This window comes from Ursus arctos, unplaced genomic scaffold (assembly GCF_023065955.2).
Source record: "Ursus arctos isolate Adak ecotype North America unplaced genomic scaffold, UrsArc2.0 scaffold_3, whole genome shotgun sequence".
In the NCBI taxonomy this organism is placed as follows: Eukaryota; Metazoa; Chordata; class Mammalia; order Carnivora; family Ursidae; genus Ursus; species Ursus arctos.
This window is the reverse complement of record NW_026622985.1, coordinates 17,332,396-17,357,796: the sequence shown is the minus strand read 5'-3', so window position 1 is coordinate 17,357,796 and position 25,401 is coordinate 17,332,396. Positions and strand designations below refer to the sequence as shown.

Below are 25,401 nucleotides of genomic sequence, written 5' to 3'. Positions count from 1 at the left end.
ATGTTTATTTCAGTACTATCTTGCAATAGTAAAAGTGCAAAAAAAATCTAACTGTATTTCAGTAAGGAAAAGGCGGTATCTGTATCTGTAATGTTTTATTTCCTTAAAAAGTCAAAACCAACAAATCTGACACAAAACAAAATGTTAGCATTTGTTCAATCTAGTGGTGGGGGACTTCGTTATATTCTATTTCTTATACTTCTCTATCTGCAATACTACGTAGTTAAAAAATTTAAATTAAGTGTGAAACAAAGTACATAAGAAGCACCACTGCCCTTAACATTTACAGCAGGTTAAAAATTACTTTAAGTATCCTTATCCAAATGACCTGAATTCACAAAAACATTAGTAATGATGCTGTTTATAAATAATTCTCTGCAACCTATCACCTAGAAAGTCGAAGCTTTTATTTACTTTAAAAAAAAAAAGATTTATTTTAAGTAATCTCTATACCCAACGTGGGGGCTCCAACTCACAACCCCGAGATCAAGAGTCGCATGCTCTACCGACTGAGCCAGCCGGGTGGCCCAGAGCTTTTACTACTTCTGTCCTAGAAATTATCCTATAAATTGCTTAACCCTGTGATGTTGACTCAAAACCAGAATCAAAATTGCAAAGTGAAAAAGCAACAGAAAGGACTCCTTCCTGGATTTGCTGTAATCTCAACAGCTATTAACTTTCAACGTCATTAAGTACAACTACCACCAACGAAAAATAAATGCTAAAACATCCAGGACTCTGAGGAATATAAAGGGAGAGCTATGTAATCCTGAAGCATACCTTGCCTTTCTGCTCAAGACCACCACATTCCCCTCTCCAGCTCTAGAGACTCCAAAATTTACAAATAAGCATTTTTAAAACAAGACTGAAAGTAAAAAGGATAGAACCAGGGTCTCCAAAGAATTTTTCGTCTTTTATTTCTTGCCAAACATTTAAAAAAAATTATTCCTACTTTGGAAATCAATTCCATTTTGCATTGCTCCTGCCTTTAAGATGAAGTTTCTCTGTAATATAACAATCAGTGCACTCTTTCTTTTAACTTCTTTATTAAGTTTGTTGCATAAAAGATATACATTCTCATATTGACAATTCTTGTCATGAACAAAAGCAACAAAAAATAAGGCAATAGCAAGATGTGCTTCACATATAAACAATCATGTGGTAAGAACAAGAAATCTGGCCCTGTACAACAAAAAGATTAGGAAGCAAAATGTGAATAATCCCTGTATTCAGAATATACCCAAATGTGCGTGCAAAGACAGTGCAGCCATAATACAGCTCACTTAAATTCCTGTTTATGATGCATAATTCCTTAATCATCCATTGTGAAATAAGAATGAACATTAAGAAACATGAAATCCAAATTGCATTTATTTTCACAATATCAATGCTACACTCAAAATAGCAACTTCATTGAATCTAAACGTTAAATGTTTCCAAAGTAAAAGGCAATCTTAATTTTTTTTAACCCTATGAAAGGGTCTGCAAAAAACAGGTGGTTTATTTTATTCCACTTGCAAGGAGACTAGGTCTCAGCCTGCACTTAAGTAGGATGAACAAAAGGACAGCAAACAAATACCACTAAGAGTAATGCCCATACATATCAAAATATCTAGCTGAGCCATGTTCTTTCTTATACAGCAAGTCTATTACACGACCAGCATAATGGAAGCTTACACCTCATGCGACAGAATCACTAAATTAACTATACATCTATCAGAAATTTCCGAACCCCATTCCCAAAACAGTTTTAGTACACCTATTAAGTACTGTAGGTCACTTAGAAAAACAGAAATAAAACATACAACCAGTCTTTGCAATTAAAAAATTTTCATAACATATAAACAATGTTCAGATACAAATTCTGAACTAAATATGTTTTTCTAAATATGATTTATGTAATCAAGGCTTTCTTAAACAAAGACAGGTCTTAGGTATGTGATCTGTACAAACTTACAGTAGTGTATATTCCAAACAGAGATTTTCTTCCTATTATGATATGAAAATGTAACTCTTTTCTGAGTGAAGATATATGTTAAGGCTTAAGGTGTAAACACTTTGGAAGGCAAACAACTTAGTAAAGAAATAACCAATCATTTAAAAATGTGTATCATCTCATAATAGGCCCCTGAATTTTCCAATTTACATGTGAGAATACACTTACATCTTAAATTTCTAGGAAAGGCACAGGCTTTATATAAAAAAGCAGCAAAATTTTAAACCCACCAATTTATTGAAAAAGCCATTACTTTTATTAGAAACAAATAATGCTTCTCAAGATGTTGGCAACAGGTCATAGTATAGACATGTATTTCATACAGTGTACTTCTCCCTTTAATTATATTCCAGAAGGAGGTGGAATACCTCCTTGGCTGTGGGAAGTAGAAGTATTTGATGGACTGTGTAAACTGGTCTCCTTGTACACAAACCATGCATTTCCTCCCCAAAGTATCATATTCAGAAAGCCAAAGATCTAAGAAAGAGAAAAAAAAAAACCATGAAATCTAGTATCTACTTAAAAATTTATACCCGTCTTAGTTTTCCTTTAAATATTTAACACTTCTAGGCAGTATACCATTATTTCATTTAAAATGTAAACTACATATAAAGTAGAATAAAAAAGGAAGACTTTCCATTTCAATGCCAAATTTGTATACATAATGATTTATTCCCAATGAAATAAAGCTAAAATCTCTAAATCTGTAACATACAAATCATGACTAAAAGAAAGCTTACCTTTGCATGCTCAACAATACCCAGAAGATGGGATTAAATTTGAGAAAAATAAGTAAAACCCTACTATTACTTTGTAATCAGACTTTAGTGCTTTCAGGTGAAGAGGAACAGAAATCCATGCTTCCTTCTTTGGGGGCGCTCACTTTTCTCCATTTGAATGGTTATTAACTGGCCCTGGGTATCTTTTCCTATTTCCCTTCTATCTCCCCTACTACTTACTATCTCTCCTACTCCAACAGCTGCAGCCAGAAGAGAAAAAGAGTCACACAAGAACTTTACATCACATCCTACATTAGTCAATGTAAAAGAAATTAGTCTTCCCAGTTACAAATCTGACAAGATCGAAGTCTCAGAGATAAAAAGTCTTCAGCATAAACTGAAGCTACCCTCTTTTCATATTTTTTTCCTCCAAACATAAAAACAATAGTGACTTATATGATGTAAGACTGGGGTAAAGAGCTTGAGAGTGGTATCATATTACCAAAGGCCAAATTCTTTGTATTTTTTGCATATTTGCGTAAAAGACAACATTTGTGAAATTGTCCATCTCAGATCATGATCAATATAAATGCAAAAAAAGACTTTAAAGCTGTAACACAAAAACTTGGCCAAATTTCTCTACAAGGCATGCTAACTTCATCCACTGGAAAAATATTTTCTTGAAAAGACAGAAGACTTCCTTAAACATAATATATGCAGTATATTAATAACATATTTACTAATACATTTATCTGTATTTTGGTAAAATAGACTAAATATTATCTAAATTTATATATACCAATTTTTTTAGATAATTTAAGAAACCATAAAAGTACTACTTTCATAGACCCAGAGCAAGTCAGACCAGAGAACGGGCCCTAAGTCAGATCTGGTCCACACACTGACTTGCCAACTTACTAGCTATGTTACCTTGAACAAATTAACGCATGAGCTACATTTTTTCCCAGTTGTGAAATGAAGATAATAATACTATCTCCTGCATTCCTCTTAGGGTTACTGGATAAGTTAAACAAGATGAGTGTAACGTAATGCCCTTGGCACAATGCCTGAAAGGTAGTCTTTATAAATGTTAGTGACTACTATTAGTGTCTTTCCGGTAAAAGTCTTGCCTAGTCAATGTTAATGAAAAGAAAGGCTCAATCACGATCTTGTTCAAACCTGTTAACAAGTAATCATTTTCCTGACAAACTTTTCTTCACTGTTATAAAGGTAAAGACTATCTGGTAGCTAGGATTCTGATAGCTTAGTAAAAATGAAAACAATACGTTCATCCAGAGATTAAAAACTATTGCTTTCTTATATCACTAGTAAGGTTTTTCTATGTGAAATAAAATACCTCATAAATACTGCATACGTACCACAGATACATTTAGGGATCCCATACTAGTCACAGAGCCAAAATAACACATCACTTCTTGATTACAAGGCTGAAGTTCCTTGATAATACCGTGACCGGTAGCTATTTTAATATCTGTAAGAGCTTTAGCCCAGGCTGAAGTGCTCACCAACCACAGAAAAGCGGCAACAAGAGTAACAACAAAGTCCTAAAGCAAAAATAAGTATGAGTTAATAATGAAGAGTTAATTTAAACATATTACATTTCAGATCCATGATGAAGGAACTGAGATCACATTGAACTTATGGTACTGAGAAGTGACCTGCATGACATTCTTTATAAAAAAGGCCACAGTCAGCAGCTGTTTACCATCACTAGCCCTGTGCCTGAGCAAAGCAGTGAACAAGACTCAATCATCTATGCAGCAGCCTATGATTTTGACACGAGAACTCAGTTTCACATAGCCCTCACCACAACCCTGACTAAGCCACTCACTCCCACTCACACCTCAAACCCTGTTATCACCAGTAACTATCCCCTCATAATCCCAGTTTCACTCCCCCCACTTCCCAATAGCATCTCTCTTATCAGCGCACGCTCCTTCAGGCACCCCAACTTCAAAAATCCTTTGACACCGCTGAGACCTATAATCTGATTTTACCACTATTTTACTGTCTCTCAACCTCACTCATGCTCTCATTTCCCCTTTAATTTCTATTCTAAGGTCCTTCGTTACAACCCCTTGCACACACTCAACTCCCTCACCTTCTCCTGCTTTCTCATACTGTTCTGGCAAAACTCTAACTTCAGTTAAATCTAATCCCCCATGACTGGAAGGAATTAAAATAAAAAACTTAAAAAAAAATCTAGCTGTCCATGATCTGGATAATGAAATGGCGAAAAGCATGCATCCAGGATGACTTGTTTCTTTTAAAATTCATGACCCTAAAATTTTAAGAATACTCATTATATTAAGGACAAAAAAATAATAATCTCTCAAGGCATCTTCTCACTAGTAATTTTCTTCTAAAGTCTTTGCTACTTACTACATTTCCAAGAATAGCACTAAAGTTTTAAATATTCTGGATAGCTTCTTATTGAATAAGATGAAGAAAGAAAAAAATGTATTCTCTTTACTCCATCTATTCTGCTGGGGAACTAAAATTTTGTTAACTAGCATGGGTTACAAAAATCTAAATAAGACTTTTTAAAGAATGCATTTGTATAATATAAAGTCTAAGTCCCACCTTGTCTGGTTTTCCTTTAAATTAACCGCCAAAGTGGAAATAATGTAAAATTTGTCTCTTTTAATGTTCTGTATTCTTAGCATTCAGGTACACCCAAAGCTACGGTTCTTACATATCTGTAGCAAAAAGCTCTGCAAACTCAGAAATGGGTTTTGGAGCTTATCAGAGAAGTGTTCCTCCCCCCCCCGCCCCCCGCAAATAAATGGGATTGGTTTTTAATTACTTTTTCCAACCAGCTTTTAGTCATTTATTGAGACCAAACACCAGTAACCACTTATAACATACAGAAACTCTACTATATATAGCTTATCCACCAGGTCAAAATGGCAATGAATAAATGCCTTGTGATCACAAGGGACCAAAAACAATGACTAATTTTACAAAGATGGAGGTATTTGCATTCTGCATTTGAGCTTTCCACTGCTCCTGGTCTTCTTTTAAAAAAATGTAGATCAAAGAAAAAAGGACAGAAATATGGCTTCCATGTTTTGCCCTGGGTGGGGGGTACTCTCCTTTTCGCTTCTGCACTTGGCTGCACTTTCGCTGCAGGTAGGTATTTTCTAAACACTTGCTAGAAACACAATGCTTTTGGAGAACTGATAAATAGTACAAGGTTATCACACTTAAACAAGTTCTCTCTGGGCTAAAGTTCATAGCTTTGATCCATATATGTCAAATCCTTTAAATTTCCAGGTTTCTTCCTTTCAACTTCCTAATTAAAAAACATACCAATGTTTTTCTGATTATGCTCTTTTAAATCTATTTTGCTGCTGGCATGACAAATTATATTTCAAAAGCAGGGAAGTTTTCTGACAATGATGCACAAAGTAACCTCCGGGGGTCGGGAGGTGTGGGAAATGAGGGCCTCTGAAATAATCTCTGCCGTACTCAGGACTCTGTTTTTAGGGTGTGGCCCACCCGCAGTTCTGCAGTGCACAACCTTATTGGCCTGTGGCAGCTTTGGTCCCACCAATGAGTTGGGATAGGATTCCTAACAGATTTTTAGAATTTGGGATACTTTATCTTTGTTTGGTTTCAGTTTTTTGGATATTTCGGATTCTCCACATGTCCTAGAACCCTCAAGTTCCTGCTATTTAAAACCAAAAAAATGCTATATTTACTTAAAAAGGGAAGTTGATTTTAAATGCCACAACTGAAATGCTCCTAGAAATACCTTAGTAGAGAATTGAGAACATTGCCAGAAAGGCACGTCCTCATTTACAAAGAGTACTTTAAAAAAAAAACCAATGTCCTGTTTGGCTATATTTTAAATTTGAGTATCTCAAGAAAACTTTTTTACATTTATATGGTTAAATTAAAAGTAGAATTCAAAATTTAATTTAGAAGCTTGAATTTTTACAGACAAGAAGCATCCTTTATATATTGTATCACCACCACCAACAAAAAACATCTAAAGGGTTAGTGCTGGATTACCTATGACCACTAATTGATCACTCCGAGATGGAAAATTTCTTTTGACTTCCTGAATGATGCACCAAGATCAGTTTTTTGGTTTTTTTTTTAAAAGATTTTATTTATTTGTCAGAGAGAGCGCGCACACGCACAAGCGGGGGAGTGGCAGGCACAGGGAGAAGTAGGCTCCCCACTAAGCAAGGAGCCCCAAGTGGGACTAGACCCCAGGACTCTAGGATCATGACCGGAGCCGAAGGCAGACGCTTAACCGACTGCGCCACCCAGGCGTCCCTAGATCAGTTTTATAGTTTTAAGAGAAAAACCCTCTACAAAAATAGATTTAGATGCTGCCTTAGAAAGTGTCATTTTTTAAAAACTCACTAAACAAAATATGAAACATAAAGGGCTCATTGTTAGTTAACTTAAAAGTTTGTTGGGATAATGACAAAATGGCGAGAACTGTCTTTAGTATTTAAATTATAAAGAATTTTAATAAAAGATAGTATCTATATGATTATCATAGTTCCTTTTTTTTTTTTTTTTTAAAGTAGGCTCCATGGGGGCCTTGAACTCCCCTCCAATGAGGGGCTTGAACTCACGACCCTGAGATCAAGATCCGAGCCGAGATCAAAAGTTGGATGCTTAACTGACTGAGTCACCCTGGCACCCTTCCACAGTTCATTTTTAAGTAAGTCTTGGAAAGTCTATACAAGTTACAGATTCTTAATTTCTGGTGATTAAGCACTGAAAATTAAAATAATTGATGTTTATCTCTTTGAAAGACGTCCAAGAAAATATTTCATGAAAACGTCAGGTTTGAGAATCTCTTTTCAGATACAAGAAACAAAATAAATAAGAATTTTAGCAGACTGTTTTATTCCTTACTTACCATTTGTATTCTTATGATCCAGGCAGCAAAAATTAAAAATAAATAATAAATAAAACCTGTTATCTTATTTAATAATTTCTTCATACCCAAATAGCCTTCCCTTTAAAGTAACTTCACAAATTATCAGCAGGTTACAGGGTTTTCTCAAGATATAAATGACTGGTATCTCAAAAGCACCTCTGTTCTCCCTTTAAGTCAGTAACACCTAAAACTGACTTTGTAGTTATTCTTTTGTTGTGGACGTCTAGCTTAAAACCATGGCTTATCTCTGCATTTGCACCAATAATCCAGAGATTCTACTACCTAAATCTCGAGATTATTTTTATTTCTAGTTCAGAAGACTCTGAAGCCAAGAAAGGTGTTAGGACTTCAAATCCAAATCCTTTGTTGCCATCTCCAAGATTCAAAATTAGCTCATGAACATCACTAGCGAGAATTCTCTAATTGTTACAGAATTATCTGGGTCAGATTTTAAATTAAGGAATTTAGGAATACAGCCCCGGAGTCAGCATTTTCCTGAAATGGGCCAGACAGTAAATACGTTTGGTCTCTCTCACTAAACTCTGCCACTATAACACGAGAGCAGTTATAGACAGTATGGAAATGTTTGGGTATGGCTGTGTTATAAAACAAGAAAACAAAAACCCAAAACTTTATTTAAAAAAAACACAATGAATCAGATTTGGCTTGTGGGCCATAGTTTGCTGATTTCCGATACTGGCTATTAAGCTCAATAAAACATTGCAGAGACATAAAAAGGGGGTCTTTGAGAAAAGAGAAAAAAGGTAAGAAGTAGGAACACCATCATAAGACTACTAGTATGGTCAGCAATTCCTCAAATTAAAGGCATTAATTTCTACTTAATTTCTCTACTTGCAACCTAATATGCTCTATATGTTTGAGATCTTTCCAGGTTAAAGTAAGATTTAGAAACAAACAGACTTCTGTATTCCCTAGAGTACAGAGAAAGCGTTGCAAACTGGCTCAAATAATTAGGTTCAATGTGACAACCAGAGAAAGCTCAACCTCAGATCAAACCTCTAACACAAACTCAGATCAAAATATGTTTACCTGGTTTATGCCAAGAATTTTGATTTCCAGTGTAAGAAAATCTATATTTAACTCCAAATATAAGGTACACTTGTACAAATGATTTTTGTATAAAAATAAAGTATTTACTTACAATCATGGGAAGTTTTCGATTATCCCGATACAGGCTCGTATAACCAACATAGAGCAGAAGAGCAGCAATGCAGTACAGGAAGACAAAGACTGCAAAGGTAACATAAAATTGTGCAGAAGAAGAGTAATCTCCGATAAGGACATAGCTTTTCCAATTTACATTACACACATTTACATCTGGATGTGCCTGAAATGATGCTTCGTTCAACCTATTAAAAAAAGGCTCAAATAAATTTGTGAATTACTTGGGACTCTCCCAATAGAGACAGAAATACATAAGCAGAATACTGAAATGACATTTCAAAAAACACTCCCAAAATATATCACGGACATTTTCTTTTGGGGAAAAAAGGGGGAAAATTCAAATATTTAAAGTTTCCTAAGAAATGTACATAAATTATGCCTTGTAATTGGTTTATGATAGACTGAATATAGATTGCATTAAACACTTTCACACCCAGCTACTATCTTCCTATAATAAGAATTTAGCAGATTAAGAGAGCTGATACAAAATAGTTTGCAATTTGAGACATGATATTCCATTCTAGGAGGCAGAGTATGTGTGACTAGCACCAGGAGAGCCAATTATGATTCACATTTTAACCCTAGATTAACTAGCTGCTAACTTTAGATTGTTTTTAAATTTCCTTACCTATAAATTGCAAAAGCACTTATCACTAAATGTGCCATAACAGTTCCTCATATAGGAACTTTATAAGAGAAGGGCTGGGAAGTGGAGAGGCAATGATTCATAACCAGGCCCTTGCTATCTGACATATTTTTAGTGTAAGGGTTTATTTGATCATCAAAACAACCCTAAAAGGTAAGATTTCCAAGTCAATGGATAGAAATTTCAAGTCCTAGAGAGGTCAGATAAGTAGTAAGTGAAACAAGATTTATACCATGGCTTAAGCACAGGACATATTCAATAAACTTTTCAATAAACACTGAAGATAAACAGAAGAATTCACAAAATATTCATTTTAGTCTGAGTAAGAAAATAAACACAAACTCCTTGCTTTAAATACATGTCTTAAAATGATATAAAGAATGCTATTATTTAGTAATTGCAAATACATGAGAAATTTGAATTTTCTTAAGCTGTGATTGCTTCCACATCATGGCTTCTCCCACTAAGGTAATAGAGCAGTCTCTGTTTTGTTTTTAAATTTTCGATTCACTGTGAGATGACAGAATAAAAATGTCAAGGCAAGGTCATATAAAAGTTTCTAAATGCTTACTCTTGTTTTCTATACTTAATTCATCACAGGCCAGGAACACAGTTTGCAGACAGACTCTGCTCCATGTGCCACAGTTTGAGGAGCAATGATCACCACTTACAAATGAGCATGTATGCAATTTAAAATATTCCCCCCCCCAGACTGCTGGAAATCTTACAGTCAATATGAAAGTAAAAAGTTTTTAACCATAAAAACAAATAAATATCTTACCTGAATGGATAACCAAAAGCAGCTGTGATCGTTTTATTTTCGTTAAGTTTAGGGCAAGTCACTTGAATTTCTGTTTTGCCCTTAAAACCTCCACAGGTGGCAAAAGCAAAGATAGAAGCAATCTATACAAAGTGAGACCAAAAAAGGGGGAAGAAGCATTACTGTACCCAAAATATGGGTCATTAAAGCCTAAATATATTACCAAAAACTGGCTCACTAACATTCTAGAAATTCTTACTTACAAATTAAATGCAGATGGTGAAAAACACTTAAAACTCACTTCCAACTGTCAACAAATGATTTTCTTTTCCCCTGAGTGTAATACAGAAGTTAGTATACCAGTCCATAGAATACTTCTTTTGCTCATACTGAAGTGTACCTACTAAATATTAGTATGAAATTCAAACGAAGTCTTATTTATTAGTATCAAAATCAAAAGGGGTGATTTGGAGGTATATTTTTAATGGTAACTGTTAAGCCAAGAGACTGGCAAGCAAAGAGGAGATGCTATTTCATGAGCTTGTAGGACCTCATTTTTGAGTATTTCAGTATTTCCAGGTCTCAAAAAGTACTTGGAAATTTGTTTTCCTGATCAAGCACATACTTAAAAGAATGCAATATTCTCTTAAATGCTATTAACAGGAAAAAACTGGGAGCATCCTAAATGTTGATATGGAATCAAATGAAATGTAATTCATTCATAGGATGGAACATTACGCAGTCATTAAAATGTTGGCAAATATTTAATGATACTGAAAAACATTCATTACATATAAAGTTTGTTTATGGGGCGCCTGGCTGGCTCAGTTGGTAGAGCATGCAACTCTTGATTTCAGGGTTGTGAGTTTGAGCCCCCTTTGGGGGTAGAGTTTAATTTAAAAAAAGTTTGTTTACACATGCATTGTGCATGTCTACGCTACACATATGAAGCACACTACAAAAACATTATACATCAAAATTTCAACAGTGGTCACCTCTGAACAGAAAATAAAGATAATTCTTTTTTCTATTTGTATCTTCTAAATTTTCTACAAAACAAAACAAACAAAAAACCCCACATACAGTGCAGTGACCAAAAGCTCAATCATTCAGCAAATTCTGATAGCTCTATTTAAAAAACATATTTGGGAACCGATCACCACCATCATAACATCCTGATCTAAACCACCATTATTACCTCTTGCCCAAATTATATTCTAACAGCCTTCTAAATAATCCTGCTTCTGTCCTCGTCCCTCCTTCAGTCTACTGTCAATATACCAACCAGGGTGGTCTTTTAAAAATACAAGGCAAAAAACTTTATAGCCTTTGCTCAAAATTCTCCAACGGCTTCTGAGTTCTCTCTGAATAAAAATCAAAGTTCATATAATGGTCTACAAGATCCTTTCTTCCCTTAATAATTCTGATCACACATCGCCACCTTTCCCCTTGTCAAATCTCTTTACATAAAATGGTCTCCTTGCTATTCCTTAAAGATAAGGGGTAAACTTCTATAGAGCCCTGGCACTGGCTACACTCTCTGCCTGGAATACTTCCTACTTCATAGCTCCCTGTTCCAATAGGACTTTTATCAGAGAGGCCTTTCCTAACCACACTACATTAATAATGCCCCAACCCCACAGTATCTATTCCCTTAATTCATGCTGCTCTGGTTTTCTGCCACTGTAATTACCACTGCCTATCAGTACTCAAGTATTTGTCCGTTTTTCACTAGAATATAAACTCAAAGGCAGGGACTTTGTTTTGCTCAAGGTTACATTCATCTAGCGAACAGACAGAATACAGTGCAGGTCGGATATCAAAGCCTGTACTGTTAAACACTAATATACTGCCTCTCACAGATTAATACAGGGTGTTAAATCAGGCCATAACCAGGATCATAACTATCAAGAGTTGTTTTTTTTTTTTCTGTAAAGAAGAGATATATGAAAAGGAATGTGGTTACAGATATGAAGAGTCTGAGGACAGCACACAGTTTGGAATCTTCAGTTAAGAGTTCACAGGTAAAGACAGAATGGATATTCTCTACACATAAATGTTCATGAATAAAGAATGAAAACAATAAAGGATGAAAACAGAAGGCTTGAAAATTGGGTATACACCCATTTAGGAATAGAAAAAAGAAACAGGAGACACAAATTTAACCGATGTACAATAAGGAGGCCAGAAAGAGACCTGTGTGTAACTAGATAAATTCTAACAAAGCTGGCATTGCAGATCACCAAGGAAAGGAGTGTAGTGGTTTTAAAGATATGCCCACAAAATCTGATACTCCTCCCCTCAAAAGGCAAAGATTAATTTTCCTCCCTTTAAGTGTGGGCTTCTTCTAGTAAATTGAATATAGTAGAAGGAATGGAACATCCTTTCTGAGACTAGGTGATAAAGAGACTACAATTTACCTTCCTTTCTTTCTTCAATCACTGGCTCTGGAGGAAGCCAGCTGCCATGTTGGGAAGATACTTAGGCAACTTACAGAGAAACTCTTGTGTTGAGGAACCACGGACTATCAGCAACCATGTGAGTGAGCCTGGAAGTGTATCATCTGAGGCTTGCCAAAGACCATGTGAATGAGCTGGGTGCTAGAGATGACTCAATCCCAGCCAACAGCTTGACTGCACACAGGGAGACTCTGGGCTGAAACCCCTCAGGCTAAGCCACTCCCAGATTCCTGACCCACACTAACTGAAATAATAAACCGAGTACTGTCCTAAGTGCTAAGGTTGGGGTAATTTATTATGTAGCAACAGATAACTAATACAGAGAAGGACTTCAATAAATGGTCCAGGGGCACCTGGGTGGCTCAGTTGGTTAAGTGGCTTTGGCTCAGGTCATGCATGATCCCAACGTCCTGGGATCAACCCCCACGCTGGGCTCCCTGCGCAGTGGGGAGTCTGCTTCTTCCTCTCCCCTCTGCTCTTGCTCTCTCTCTCAAATAAATAAAATGAAATCTTAAAAAAAAAAAAAAAAGTCCAGATAGGCTAAAAACAAATCCAAAATGCAAGTCTTTAAAATTTTTTTAAGACAGTATAAAAGAAAATTTGTGACCACAGAGAAAGGAAAAACTTAAGATTAAAAATGAAAACACACTACAAAAGACTGTTAAATTCAACTACAGAAAAAGAACTTTTGAAATCAAGTCAGCTTTTGAATGTAAAACAAGCTACAAACTAGGCGAAAGTATTTGCAATAACGTCACAAAGGATTAGTATCTACTAGTATATATAGATCTAAGAGCAATTCTTACCCATGTGTACTACAGAACATGCACAAGAATGTTCAGAGTGACATGGTTTATAGTATCAAAATATAGAAAAAGTGGGAGCACGAGGAAAATGGATAAAACCTAATAGTATACACTTACAATGGGCAGTTTAATAGCAATAAAGACAGAGGAACTACAGCTGCCCACATCAATATGGATGAAACCTAGAAATTTAATGCTGAGTGGAAAAAAAAAAGTTGCCTAAGTCTTCATACAGTATGATGACATTCTTTTAAAAGCTTTGGTTACTTACCTAACCACTCCTGCCACTATTTTTGTTCAGGCCTTCACCATTTTTCACGGGGATTAACCCAACAGATTCTTCCTCTTATTTCTAATCTCTTCTGTAGCATGGGCTCATCTGCTCTCGAGCACTTTAAAAATGTCTCGTCTTGGACTGCCTAGGTAGTTCAGTCCTTTAAGCAACTGGCTCTTGATTTTGACTCGGGTCATGATATCAGGGTCCTGAGATTGAGCCCTGTGTGTGTTGGGGGGGGGGGGAGTCTGTGCTCAGCGGGGAATCTGCTTGTGATTCTCTCCCTCCCGCTCTGCAAATTGCACACCTCCCCCATGCTCCCTCTCTAAAATAAAATAAATCTTTAAAAAAATAAAATAGAGGGGAGGGGGGTGGGGGAATGGGATAGGCCGGTGATGGGTAGTAAGGAGGGCACATATTGCATGGTGCACTGGGTGTTATACACAACTAATGAATCATCGAGCCTTACATCGAAAACCGGGGATGTACTGTATGGTGACTAACATAATATAATAAAAAATCATTATAAAAAAATAAAATAAAATAAAATAAAATAAAATAAAATAAAATAAAATAAAAAATGGCTTGCCTGAATTAAGATAGCTGTGAGTGTAAACCAGACAATGAATTACAAAGATTTACTATACAAAATGTAAAATATCTCATCAATAACTGTTTATATTGACTACCTGTTGAAACAATATTTGGATTTATAAATAAAATATACTATTAAAATTAATTTCACCTGTTTCTTTTCACTTTTTTTAGTGTGGCTAGCACACTTAAAAATTATTGTGGCTTGCATTTGTAGTTTGCATCTGTTTCTACTGGACAGGTGCTTTACAGTGATGTCACACCGATCTGAAATGAAGATCTGGTCACATTACTCCCCTGTTTAAAGGGATTTCCGCAACGACTTTCCAGAACTAAATTTAAGAAAAGAAAAAACCCCCAAACTTCTAAATTTGGCCTAACAGGCATGGCTGAGGTACCCTCAACCTTATCCTTCTAGATTTATACGCACTATACTCCCTGCCAGGTACTGTATGACTCTGTCACACGGTACTACTACTTACCACTGCCCCTGAAACACATCATGTATTTATGCCTCCAGTGTATTTGTTTCTTCTGCCAGGAATTTTCCACCCCCAAATTGTTCTCCAGCAAGCTCACCTTAAAAAGCCCTACCCAGTTTCTTATGGCAGAACTGTTCTGTCTCCTGGGCTGCCACGGACTTGGGTTCATTAATTCCACTATAGGCATTTTTCTTGTGTCTTGACTTACTTAAAAACAAAACAAAACAAAACCTGAAACAAAAATAAAAACTAGTTCTAACTAAATACAAAAATTAGTAAATAAATGGCATACTGGGGGTGCCTGGGTGGCTCAGTCGTTAAGCGTCTGCCTTCGGCTCAGGGCGTGATCCCAGGGTCCTGGGATCGAGCCCCGCATCCGGCTTCCTGCTCTGCTGGGAGCCTGTTTCTTCCTCTCCCACTCCCCCTGCTTGTGCTCCCTCTCTCGCTGGCTGTCTCTCTCTGTCAAATAAATAAATTAAAAAAAAAAATGGCATACTGTACTTATTGCTCTTAAGCCTAATGCCTTTCCCTGTCCCTTGGCAGACTGTGATGTCTTTGCACTTGGTCTTACTCAAGATTTTCTGTGCCTACCTAGCAGAAGGTCTGGCACATGGCAAATGCTCATTAAATAACAGCTAAATTAAGGGAAAAAAAACCAATTTCCAATAATCTACAAATAAAATCATATTTCAAGTCTTACATAACCATCATTTCAAAGCTATCTTTTTGTTGTAATAAATGTCATCTTTGCAATTCTGGTCTTTATCTCAAGGGAAAAAGAGACAAGATACACACTTTTTACTACATGAATTACAAAACAACCTGAGGGTAAAGTATCGGACTATCTCATTTCTCCCTATTTTCTACTGCTATTTTGATTTAAATTCGAAGTTATATATTAGCAGCCCACGGTGAAACCTGGCCTGAAGGTAATATTTGTGTGATCTTCCCAGAATCCATAAAAAAATACGAATTTGTTGTTTGTATTTTAATACCAGCATACTGCTCATAAAAATTTGATTTCCTGCTTTTCCTTACTGGAGGGAAACTGAAAATATGGCAGCATCAGACCCATAGACCCATAAAGCAACAACCGTGTGGAACTGAGTGACAGATGACACGTAAGACGGGGCATGTGCTTCTTCCAGACTGTTGCCACTCTACTGTCTCAACAATCCTCAGGATGCATGTTAGTTACCAGGAATCAATGAACTTTTACCATTGTTTTTCTTCCAAACAGCTTGTTTCACTCACTCACTTTATGAGGATGGTTCTTATGTGCACTTACTTCAGTCTGTATTCCTCGTCTAAACAAGGAGCACTGGCATGTTCATTTCTATTGCCTTGCCACTTATGAAATTCATTTTCCCATTCCTTTCTATTCCATGAAGAACGGCTAAAACTGCTAATATGAAATTCCATCTGTATAGTAGCTAGTAAGAATCCAAGGACAGGATGATAGCAAGCTTCTCTTCAGGTCAAAAGGTTCCATATTTCATTATGACAGACTCAAGTTGCCAAAGAAACAGTGCCACTTAACTCTCTACCCACCGGACCAATACTAGACACATGGTAGATCCCTCAGGAATTCTGAGGTTTGTAACTTTCAAGTTAACATTTCAGCTTGGTTCTCTAGAACACCACTCTGCAAAATAAACTGCAGTAGTCAGTTAATTGGTATATGAGAAGAAAATATTTGAACATCTATTTACTTTTAGACTTAAACAAGGAATTAAAGCCTTACTGAAATTAATACATCACTGCAACCCATGCTGGATCTGTAGGCCTGAGTCACATGCCAGTGCAGCATGCTGGGTATCCTGAAGGTAAGAGGAGTCCCATGACATGCAAGGACAGTGATACCTTCACCTATTCTTTCCCTTTTAGTGTTCATGTATTACAACGTGAGTGTGCCTGGCTCAGTGAGTTTATGGAACAAGTTATCTAGTTTTAACCAAACCAACCTTTGCAAAACAGACCAATGGCTTAAAAACGTCTTCAAAGAAACTATAGACTAATAATACAAAAACTCACGTCCAAAAGAGAAAATAGAAGCATTAACCACCCTATAAGCTATATTCATTCATTAGCCACATTCCAAAGAAAAACAGATTCTACTTAATCAGATCACAAGAAGATGGCATGTATATCTATATATCTATGTATCAGATGAATGTTTGAAATAAGGATTTAAAAACATGAATGAAATTTACCCCAAGCATATAATATGCCTTAAGATACTGACATAGTGGGGTGCCTGGGTGGCTCAGTCAGTTAAATGTCCGACTCTTGATCTCAGCTCAGGTCTTGATCTTAGCTCAGGTCTTGCTCTCAGGGTCAAGAGTTCAAGCCCTAAGTTAGCCCACTTGAAGAAAAAAAAAAAGATACTGACATAGTAAAATATCCATCTAAGTTATGGATGCATATTGGGGTTCTATGCATAAAATTTTACACTGACAGGGATTCATGATTTAAAAAAAGTTTGGAGACCCCTGGTATTTTCAATGAGTTATTTAGCCTATAGCCAGAGTCGCGGTCCTTGATCCTATTTCTAGACACTGCTCAGCTCACTGATGCTTCTATTGCGAACACTGGTAGTCATCTATACATGGGTGTCTTTTACAAATTTCTGCCTGCTATTTGGTTTCATCATTAATCTGATGTCATTTACTTAAATTTCTTTCTGTCCAAGGTTTAGTCTAGAAACTGATATAACTGAAATCTTCAAAAAGAGATCTACAAGAAAAAAAAAATAGACCTAAAAGTATATTGTATATGAGTGTTTACATGCAAAATCAAATGTATGCTGTTTTACTAAATCAAACAACCACTCAGTGCTGAAAATGAACTATCACAGCATATTTGCCTTTACAATCAGTAAGATTAGATGCCTAGAACCAAAGCACTGATTTTCATGAGTTAAAGTCCTCATGCATTTACTAAAGACATTCATTTTTAAAAAAATTTTTAAGAGATTTATTTGACAGAGAGGGGGGAGAGAGCATGCGCACACGCTCACAAGCAGGGGGAGCGGCAGGGAGAGGGAGAACCAGGCTCCCCGCTGAACAGAGAGCCAGATGAAGGGCTAACCCTAACCCAGACCCTGGGATCATGACCTGAGCTGAAGGCAGACGCTTAAGCGACTGAGCCACCCAGCCGCCCCAAGACATGCATTTAAAAAAATGTTTTGTTATCGATGCTGCTATTTCAGTTTATTCCCACTGTGCAGCAAGCAGTGAAGTCTGGTACAAGGTGCTTCAGTTTCATTCTTCTGTTGATCTCCCTCTGCTTGCAAAGTACAATCACAGAAAGTTCCAAACAGCTTGCTAGTACAGTTCTATAACCCTTATAAATTTGGATCATGAGAAGTAAACTTGAGCTCCTGCTGGAAGAACAGAGGTTTTTTTGCTAACTCTTAACTATTATATGTTGAATATATCTTTTTTAAATTTTATTTTTAAGTAATCTCTATGCCCAGCATGGGGCTCAAAATCACGACCCTGCGATCAAGAGTTGCATGCTCTACCCACTGAGCCAGGCAGGTGACCCTGTTGAAAACACCTTTATGTCACCTTCATCCTTCAATAATTGTTAAGCTATTGAATACAGAACTAGAAATCTCTGAGGAACTTAAATATATTTATTTAAAAATCATTTCAGACTGTCCTACTTTTATGTTTTTTGGAGTAAATCCATATCTTGATTGTTGATCTGGCTAGCTGTCCTGAAGTGTATCTGTACCACTGATTTTGACCTTTTAAGCGAAAATTAGTTTTCTTCATGTGTTTTAGGATATCTGATGAAGGCGCAGATTGAGTTTATTTTTTTCCCCTTTTTCTATCCCTGTCTAGTAGTTTTACATTCATTTCTACATGGCTGCAAATACCACATCTTATGATGGGACCCCCAAACTACCAACATATGAGCATACTGAAGTGTTCACAAATTCAGATCTCGAGCTAGCAGGTAGACTGATTCAGGTCCTAGTTAGAAGGCTGTATCTCTCTCCTTCCACTTGTTTAAGTACTTGGCTCTATGTAAGTCATAAATACAGACAACAGGTTGAAGCTTTTATCCAGATCTGTTTCCCAGATCATGAACACTCCTTCTTCCATCCACATTTTGTTTCATTTCTGATCCCCAATGATGTTTACTGCATTAGAACAGCAATTCTCCATGTGTGGTCTGTGGTGCCTTGGGAGTACCCAAGACTCTTTCAGAAAGTCCATGAAGTCAAAAATATTTTCATATTATTAAGACATTATTTGCCTTTTACACTGTGTTGACATTTGCACTGATTTGAGCAAAAGCATTTGTGGGTGAAACTTGTTGGGCTTCAGTAAGAATAAGCAAGAGCATCGAAGTTATTTCATTGCCATGCACTTGCAGTTTAAAAAAAGCCAGTTTTACTTAAGAATGTCTTTGATGAAGCAGCAAAAATTATGATTTTTATTAAATCCTGACCCTTGAGTCTTCTTAATATTCTCTACGATGAAACAGAATGTGCAAATACTTTAACCGCACACAATGGCTGTCTCCAGGGAAAGCATTTAAAATAACTGAGTTATACGCTGAACTTGTTTTTTTTCATGAAACACCATTTTTACTTGAAAGAATAATAGACAAAAAATAGTTACTCAGATGTGGGTATATGGCAGATACTTTTCTCGAAAACAACTGGCAGCATTTGTTGCACTGCTGCAATTCAAGTTTTTAAGTGAATTATTATTGTGTTTTAAAATAAATGTTCCCTTAAAAGCCTCTGCTTAAATTTCTGATGTGGTAAATATCAATAGATAAAACCCACATAAACCAAAGCTCTTTGAGATCCTCAATATTTAAAAGCATAAAGGGGTTCTGAGACCAAAGTGTTTGAGAACCACTGTATTAGACAGTGTTCTGTTATCTTAATTTTCCCTTTTATATTTTATCAGAGATTGCTATTTGTATGTGTGGGTGAGTGTGTATGAGTGTGTGTGTATGTTCACAAAGCACATACAACATATATATGTTGTCTATGAAAATTATATCTGATCTACCTTACAGGGGTGCTCATGGTAAATAATCAAGAATCAGGTAGAAGAAACAGAGAGCAAAGGCACAGGGGTGAGTCTGTAAGTCTATTAACAAGCTTTAAGTACAGAGAGTCCTAGTAGGCATAAAATGCTATCTGAAATCCTTTCCATTATGGGGGCAGAATGGGGTGGGGGGAGGAGGAAGTATACCCAAATGGCAGGGCTAAGAGAAAGGTAAGTTTCCTAAAGAGTAGTCTTCTACAGACTGATAGCCTGAACATGCAAAAATTAAGCAAACGGATGAAACATCAGTTTATATATGCCCTGTCCCTCACGCCATGCAATACAAACAATCTATTTTCTTGAGTGCTCCTCTGTGCTATTTTTGAACCAAAAAATTAGGATAAAACATGGCCTGCTTGCAAAAATTTTATAAGTTACTTGGGATGACTAAATTTTAAGTATTTTATAGAAGCTACTGTGTATATTTGAAAATGTGTTGTTTAAACAAGTTGGTATGTGCAATACTCAAAGAATTACAGGTTTTCTTGTTTACCATTTTTCACGCTAATTTTCTTGGATAATAATTTGACCCAAAGTAATGTTTTTAAGTGTCTTTTGAATTTGCACATTAATTATAAGTATAAAATCAGAAAAAAACATTCAAACTTAATAAAAGAATCAAGAATATCCTACTTGTTAATTCCTAAGATCTTTTTATAAACATGCATCTAACAAACAAGAAAAAAAGCACTTCAGGTACCTTAGGCTTTTGTTTCTTAAGCCTTTGGTAATCTTTTTATTAATTTATTAAAAGGCCAATTAGAAACACAAAGGTAGTTATCAAAATGACTAAGAACAGAGTGTTAGAGTCCTGGATGTAGTAATCATAATCATGGACACTGTGTAAGTTACCTCCTTTCTCTAACATGGAGATATCAACCCTCACAGGTTGTCAGAGGATTAAATGAGAAAATACAAGTAAAGCCCTGGCACATACATGTCTATTCAATAAATATGTTAACACCGAGGATACATTCGACCAGCAATTAGTGAGTAATTCCTTCTATACTCCCCAAACAGTATCTCTTCCACAATTCTGTGTGTGTGGACTGAGGAAAGCATACTACTTAGATTCATTAAGGGCTAAATATTTGTTCAGCATCCACCCTACGAAGGATAGCAATAAGAAAGTCCAAAACACAGTGTTTAATATTTTAAAAGGATAAAATCATTTCAATGAAAAACTTTTACCTAAATGTTAGGGATATTTGGCCACAAATGAAGAACTAAGTTAAAATTTACCAGAGAAATTTTAAATACTTTAAAAAGCTGCTTTGATAAAATTAATCTTTGACTTTTACTTCTATGTTCTACTTCTACACATGGGGCATTTATTCTAACCTAAATTTTATATTGTCACCTTGAGAGGCTTCTAAAGGCCTATCAAAACATGCAGACAAGTGAAAAGCATGCAATACATCATTTCTAAAGCTTAAAATATGTGATAGGGAACTGAGCAATCTTGAAGGACCAGGAGATATGTATGTTAATCATACGGGGCTCAAGTCTATCCACTGCCTCAGTCTAGTCTTTTGGGGGCGGGGGCGGTCCTAGTGTTCTTAGAAACGCAGCATCTCAGTGCTGAAGAACCTATTAAGAACTATTCAAGCACATTATAATCATTCACATAATTAAATACTAACTCAATCATTCCAATAGCCCTACAAATTATTGCTATTCCCATATAAGTGCAACAAAAATTCAACCTTCACTGAGTACTTACTACACAAAGAGAACTAAGACAACGTCACTGCCAGGCACTATAACTAGGTGCCAGGGGTAGTTTAAAAAAAAAAGAAAAAGAAAAGAGAAGGGATACAAAATGTACAACATGATGGCTGCAGTTTAGAAGCAAAGTGCAAATACTTCTCTGCTCTGGCGATTGTATTTTTATTCTGTCAATAAATATTTATTGGGCATCTAATCCCTTGAAAGTTACATATCATCAGGTTATATCTTAGTCTAACATATTCTAGAACCTTGCTAAAGATAAGCTGACTGAGGGGACTGTTGTTTTTAGTTATATAGATGGTAAGCAGCCCTTATCTAGATTTTAGATTTGTTTATAAACTTATTTGTTGACTGTTTTTAGAAGTAACCTGCCACACCTCAATCAATGCTTTATGAAACTTGAACAATTAATACAGATTTAAAAATTCCTACGATGGGCCCTTCTCCTCTAGAACCTTGTTTTACCATTTTTCCCCTCTCTGCCTCTGTTTTTAACCTCCAACAATTCTATTCACAAGTCTCTTCTCTCAAGCCCACGAACACATTCAGTCTTTCCCATCTTTCAGATGGATTACCACCAAATCCCTCCCACCTTCAAGGTCAAATAGTGGTTTACTCTCACTATTTTCACTTTCTTAGCATTTCTTACCACATCCATTTGGCCTACTACCATCTGGTTTCTGAACTTACTGACGCTGCTCTTACAAAGCCACCAATAGCCTCTGGATTACCAAAACCAAGGTGTGCATTTTAGTCCTTATTTTACTTACCTTGCTCTTGCACCTCTTGATACTGATGAACAGTATTCTTTTCTTTAAATTCTAATAGTGATGCCAAGATGTTGTTTTTCTCCATTGTCTTAACCATTTCTTCTCTCCCCTGCTGGCAGATATCTGCTCAATCTCCGGCCCATTCCTGCCTTTTTATTAAACTCTATACCCATATAACCACTTGCCTAAAGGATATCTCCTTTTTATGACCTAGAGACCACAAACTCAATACATCCAAAACTGTACTGAGCTTCAACCAAAAATGTGCTTCTTCTCTTTAGTGATGTATCTTGGACAGAGGTACCACTACCAACCTGTCAGAAATATGGCAGTCATCTTAGAGTCCTCCCTCTTCTTCACCCTCCAAATACATTCTAATTTCTAAACCTCTCTTCTCTATTCCCACTGCACTTAACTTCAGGCCCTCATAATTTCTCAAGCAACACAGCTCCCTTCCTTCAATTATGACCTAATCCATCCTCTACACTACTGACAAAATGAAAATTTCTAAAAAATAAATCTAATTATATTATTCAATTGTTTTAAACCCTTAAATGAGTCCCCAGTCCAAATGGTAGACATTCTGGGCTTAAGTAGAAACTATCTGATAAACAACTCCAAATTCTGTACCCTACAAGTATGCATTTTCCTAAAGAAAGGACAAGGTTAACCCCACAGGATTAAGATTGGCCCACAGGATAAACTCCTAACTCTTCTGCAAGCCCTATGAAATCTTCCAGAATAATCTCAAACTACACCCTCTTTCCCAGTATAAGCTTAAGCCAACCCCAACTACTTTAAGTTCTCAAATGGGGCTATGCTGCTTCAACTTTCCACACCACTAAACTTAAGTTTCTCTTTGCCTGGAAAGCCACTCCCCACATCCTCCCCAAGTGAACAAGTATTCATTCAAGTGTTCTTCCATCTAAGAAATCCTCCCTAGTTCCTCCAAACAACTGATTTCTCCTCTCTCTCACCTACTACACTTTGCCTATACTTTTATTAAAATATTTATCAGGCTTTCTTGTGTAATGATACGTCGTTCAAACTGAAAGTAGTATTTCTTTAAAAAGCTTAAACAGGATATTTTGCAAAACATTATCAGACCTATGATCACTAATAAGCTTATCACTAATGTTTTAAAATATTAAGGAAAAAAGTTTTATCTATGTTTTATTTAAAGAAGACTGACAATGTGAGCACAAACATAAACAACGGTCTCATTAAGTGAAAACTTTAATTATAAATGTAATTAAAACCCTCAATAAGATTTTTTCTTAACCTTTATATTTGATAAATCTAACTAAACATGATTTTCCTCCTGCAATTTCAAATTTTTATACACTCAAGTATTTTTCTTTTATATTTTACAGAACCCTAAGTGTGTGTATGTGTGTGTGTGTGTAAAATATATATAACATATATTTATGTGTCTTCAAGTAGACATTTGTGTGAAATCAGCACTATTTCAGTTTTCAGAAAACAAGTAAAACTTTGGGGGAAAGGTAGGCACCTTTTTGAAAATCAGCTTGAGTACCCATTGGGGAATTCGAGTTTCTGTGTTACTTTTAAAATAAACATCCTCAGTAAGTTATTTAACACAGAAAATTGGAAGTTCTCACTCTTCACCACTTGATCACTAAAATATAGGGTTAAAGAATTACGGATGTAAATGTTGCTGGCCATAAAAACAACTTGCCTGCACAGTGGACAAATGCCAGCTGCCTATTAATCCGGGCCTGAAAATCAACACTGAAACATGTTACTAGGCCACGAAATCTGAAGCAAATGTGCAGCGCTTATGTATTCGCTAACTCCTCCAAGTGACTGATCACTGCCAAGGTCGAATTAAGTCTCCTTTGATGTTAATGATTGAGAGTGCTCCCAGGAAAGGACTAAAAGCTGACTGCGGGATGTTGTTTGGAAATACCTAAATAAACTTGATGGCGATTCTTACCCTGTGCTTGAGTGGACAGGACTGATTAGACGCGTTTTGTAAAAGACCTTCTCCCCCAACCTCCGTCCGCTTGCCCGACCCGCAGTTTATTTTTATCCATTTTTAACTTGGAGCCATCTCAAAAGCTAACTAAGAAATGATTGCTCGTCAGGTCACTTGGAGAAGGCACAACCAGCTTTCGACGGAGCGCGGCCTGCTGTCAGTACCGGGCAGAACGCACCGGCTGGCCCTTTCCACAGGACAAGCAGAGACAGCGCCGGCCGGGGCGCGACTCCGGCCCCCCAGGTTTCGGTTAGACCGCAACAGGAAGTTTTCTTTTCCCTCGCGGGAAGCTGTGCAACCAAAGAGAAATTTGAACTCCCACTCCCACAGGAGCACCCAGAGGTGAGTTCTGTGTGGGAGCGCGGCCTCGGCCGGGACCGAGGCGGCCGAGGGACTCGTGATTCGACGCGGAGCGCGGCGTCCCCGCCCCGCGCAGGCCCAGCCCGCGGCCTCCCGTCCCCGACCCTCCCGGGGGCGGCGGCGGCGGCGGCGGCCTCGGGGCCCGCGGTGGCCCGGCCGCCCCTGCTCTCGCTCCCGGGGCCCGGAGCCTCCCAGCCGAGGGCGCCGGCCCGGCCGGAGCAGGCGCGGGCGCGGTCACGGTCACGGCGGCGCGATTCCAGGCCTCGCTGGCGCGGGCTGCACTCACCCACTCGAGGACCTTGATGAAGCCGAGCGGCTCCTTGAGCGGGTTAATGTTGAGCTGGAAGGAGGACATCCTCTGAGGGAAGGAGGGAGAAAGAGTCAGGACTGCGGGGAGGAGCAGGAGGGGGCTCGACGAGACCGAGCAGCAGGGCCGCGAAGAAGGCCAGGCGGGGCGGGCTCTGGGAGGTGGGCCCGGGAGGCCGCGGGGCGGGGCGGGGCGGGGCGGGGCAGCGGCAGTTGAGCCGCTCGCCGAGGCTCTGAGGCGGGGACGGAAGAGGGGCGGTGCCGGGAGGCGAGGGGTGGGCAGGGGCTGGGAAGGGGAGGTGCCTCTCT

General features: G+C 37.4%; 1 protein-coding gene and 1 long non-coding RNA gene across 5 annotated transcripts in view; one reads left to right on the top strand and one right to left on the bottom strand.

Annotated features, from left to right (window-relative positions):
• Window positions 1-1,029: 1,029 nt before the first annotated feature.
• Window positions 1,030-25,321, bottom strand: SYPL1 (synaptophysin like 1). 3 transcript variants are annotated; one of them, XM_026503692.4, is made up of 5 exons: window positions 25,073-25,321; window positions 10,255-10,376; window positions 8,805-9,012; window positions 4,095-4,280; window positions 1,030-2,473 (listed from the first exon to the last, which is right to left on the bottom strand). In XM_026503692.4, exons 1-5 carry the CDS (start codon window positions 25,139-25,141, stop codon window positions 2,339-2,341), a joined length of 720 nt encoding a protein of 239 aa, XP_026359477.1. In that variant the 5' UTR covers window positions 25,142-25,321; the 3' UTR covers window positions 1,030-2,338. The 3 variants fall into 3 exon arrangements, with proteins under 3 accessions (XP_026359477.1, XP_044241712.1, XP_057160055.1); XM_044385777.3 differs by lacking the exon at window positions 4,095-4,280 and having other exon boundaries at window positions 25,073-25,265; XM_057304072.1 differs by lacking the exon at window positions 25,073-25,321 and having other exon boundaries at window positions 8,805-8,893; window positions 10,255-10,362.
• Window positions 24,546-25,401, top strand: part of LOC113266178 (uncharacterized) — a 188,293-nt gene continuing 187,437 nt past the window's right edge. The window contains exon 1 of one of the 2 annotated variants that reach the window (XR_008956255.1): window positions 24,546-24,768. This is a non-coding gene — a long non-coding RNA (uncharacterized LOC113266178). The remainder of the gene's footprint in view (window positions 24,769-25,401) is intronic. The other variant, XR_008956257.1, reaches the window with a different exon arrangement.